A 1117-nucleotide genomic window follows, 5' to 3' on the forward strand; every position below is an offset into this window, starting at 1 on the left:
AGTAGTAGTAGTAGTAGTAGTAGTAGTAGTAGTAGTAGTAGTACGGACCTTTGGTACCAGGTGTGGGAGAGGATCCCAGAGTGGCAGAGCTGGACAATTGCAGAGATTGGACTATAGGCGAGCCACGACCCATGTGCGAGACTGCAATACGGAAGGTCTGCAGTGTGAGCTGCTGCCCTCAGTCTGGATACCCTTCCATGTTTACATGCAGGCGCGAGGTCAATACGAGACACCTCATCTCAATGACTGTCTCTATCTTCAAATGTGTGGTTTCACCTCTATCGGTGGGCTGCAGGCGTGAGTGGACATGCACAACCATTATCAGGGCCATTCTAAGAGCCACGCAGGTACTCAGGCATTCACTCGTTATTCCTCATGAGTAACCAACTTCATCGCATCGAAGGGCTAGATTGTCTCTGCCGTTTAAGGATGCTTTACCTCAACAGCAATGGACTCACTCATATCGAAGGCCTTCAGCACTGCAAAAACTTGGAGTATTTAAATATCGTGAGATCTGTGCAGGAGGCGAACCAAGAATGGTATAGATTTCAGAGCAACAACCGTATTCGTACTGTGATGAACCTCGAAGAGCTCACCAGTTTGAAGACTCTCATCGTCGCCAACAATCATATATGCAACATTGCATCTGACCTCAGCCCTGGAATTTCGCAAGTGATGATGATTATGATGGTACTTTGAGATTCAGCATGCATGGTGGGTCAGATACCATGGCTCCTGAGCCTTGATGTAAGCTACAATCTGTTGGAGGCATCACCCACAGAGGGAACGGAGAACGGAACGGAGTTGATCAGTTTTCTGCAGAGTTGTTGTCCGAAACTGAACGACTTCTATGCATACGGTGAGTCGGCCAATGTTCTCCTCTGACGAGCTCATCAAGGAATCCTTACGTTCGTCAAATGCGGCACTATAGACGTCGGGTCATCGCAGCTGTACCTTCCCTCACATACATCGATAAGAGTCCTGTCAGTAGAGAGGAGAGGGCGGGCGCTGAAGCCTTCGTGAAGGGTGGGACCAACGCAGAGATCAGTGCCAGAAAAGCGTATTGATATATCCTCGTTAGAGTTGGACCATCGATTGTAGATACTTGGAGGAGAAA

At 48.4% G+C, this 1117-nt stretch overlaps 1 protein-coding gene across 1 annotated transcript; it reads left to right on the forward strand.

The window, feature by feature from the left end:
* Nucleotides 1-60: 60 nt before the first annotated feature.
* Nucleotides 61-859, forward strand: Pmar_PMAR001920 (leucine-rich-repeat protein 4.1, putative; the record flags this gene model as incomplete). The annotated part of the gene is made up of 5 exons (XM_002766107.1): nucleotides 61-164; nucleotides 212-297; nucleotides 348-507; nucleotides 553-672; nucleotides 724-859. Coding segments are annotated over 5 exons (606 nt in total), but the record flags the coding sequence as incomplete, so codon positions are not given.
* Between the last annotated feature and the right edge of the window lie 258 nt (nucleotides 860-1117).

The sequence above is a fragment of the Perkinsus marinus genome, assembly GCF_000006405.1.
Source record: "Perkinsus marinus ATCC 50983 genomic scaffold scf_1104296973588, whole genome shotgun sequence".
Classification (NCBI taxonomy): Eukaryota; Perkinsozoa; order Perkinsida; family Perkinsidae; genus Perkinsus; species Perkinsus marinus.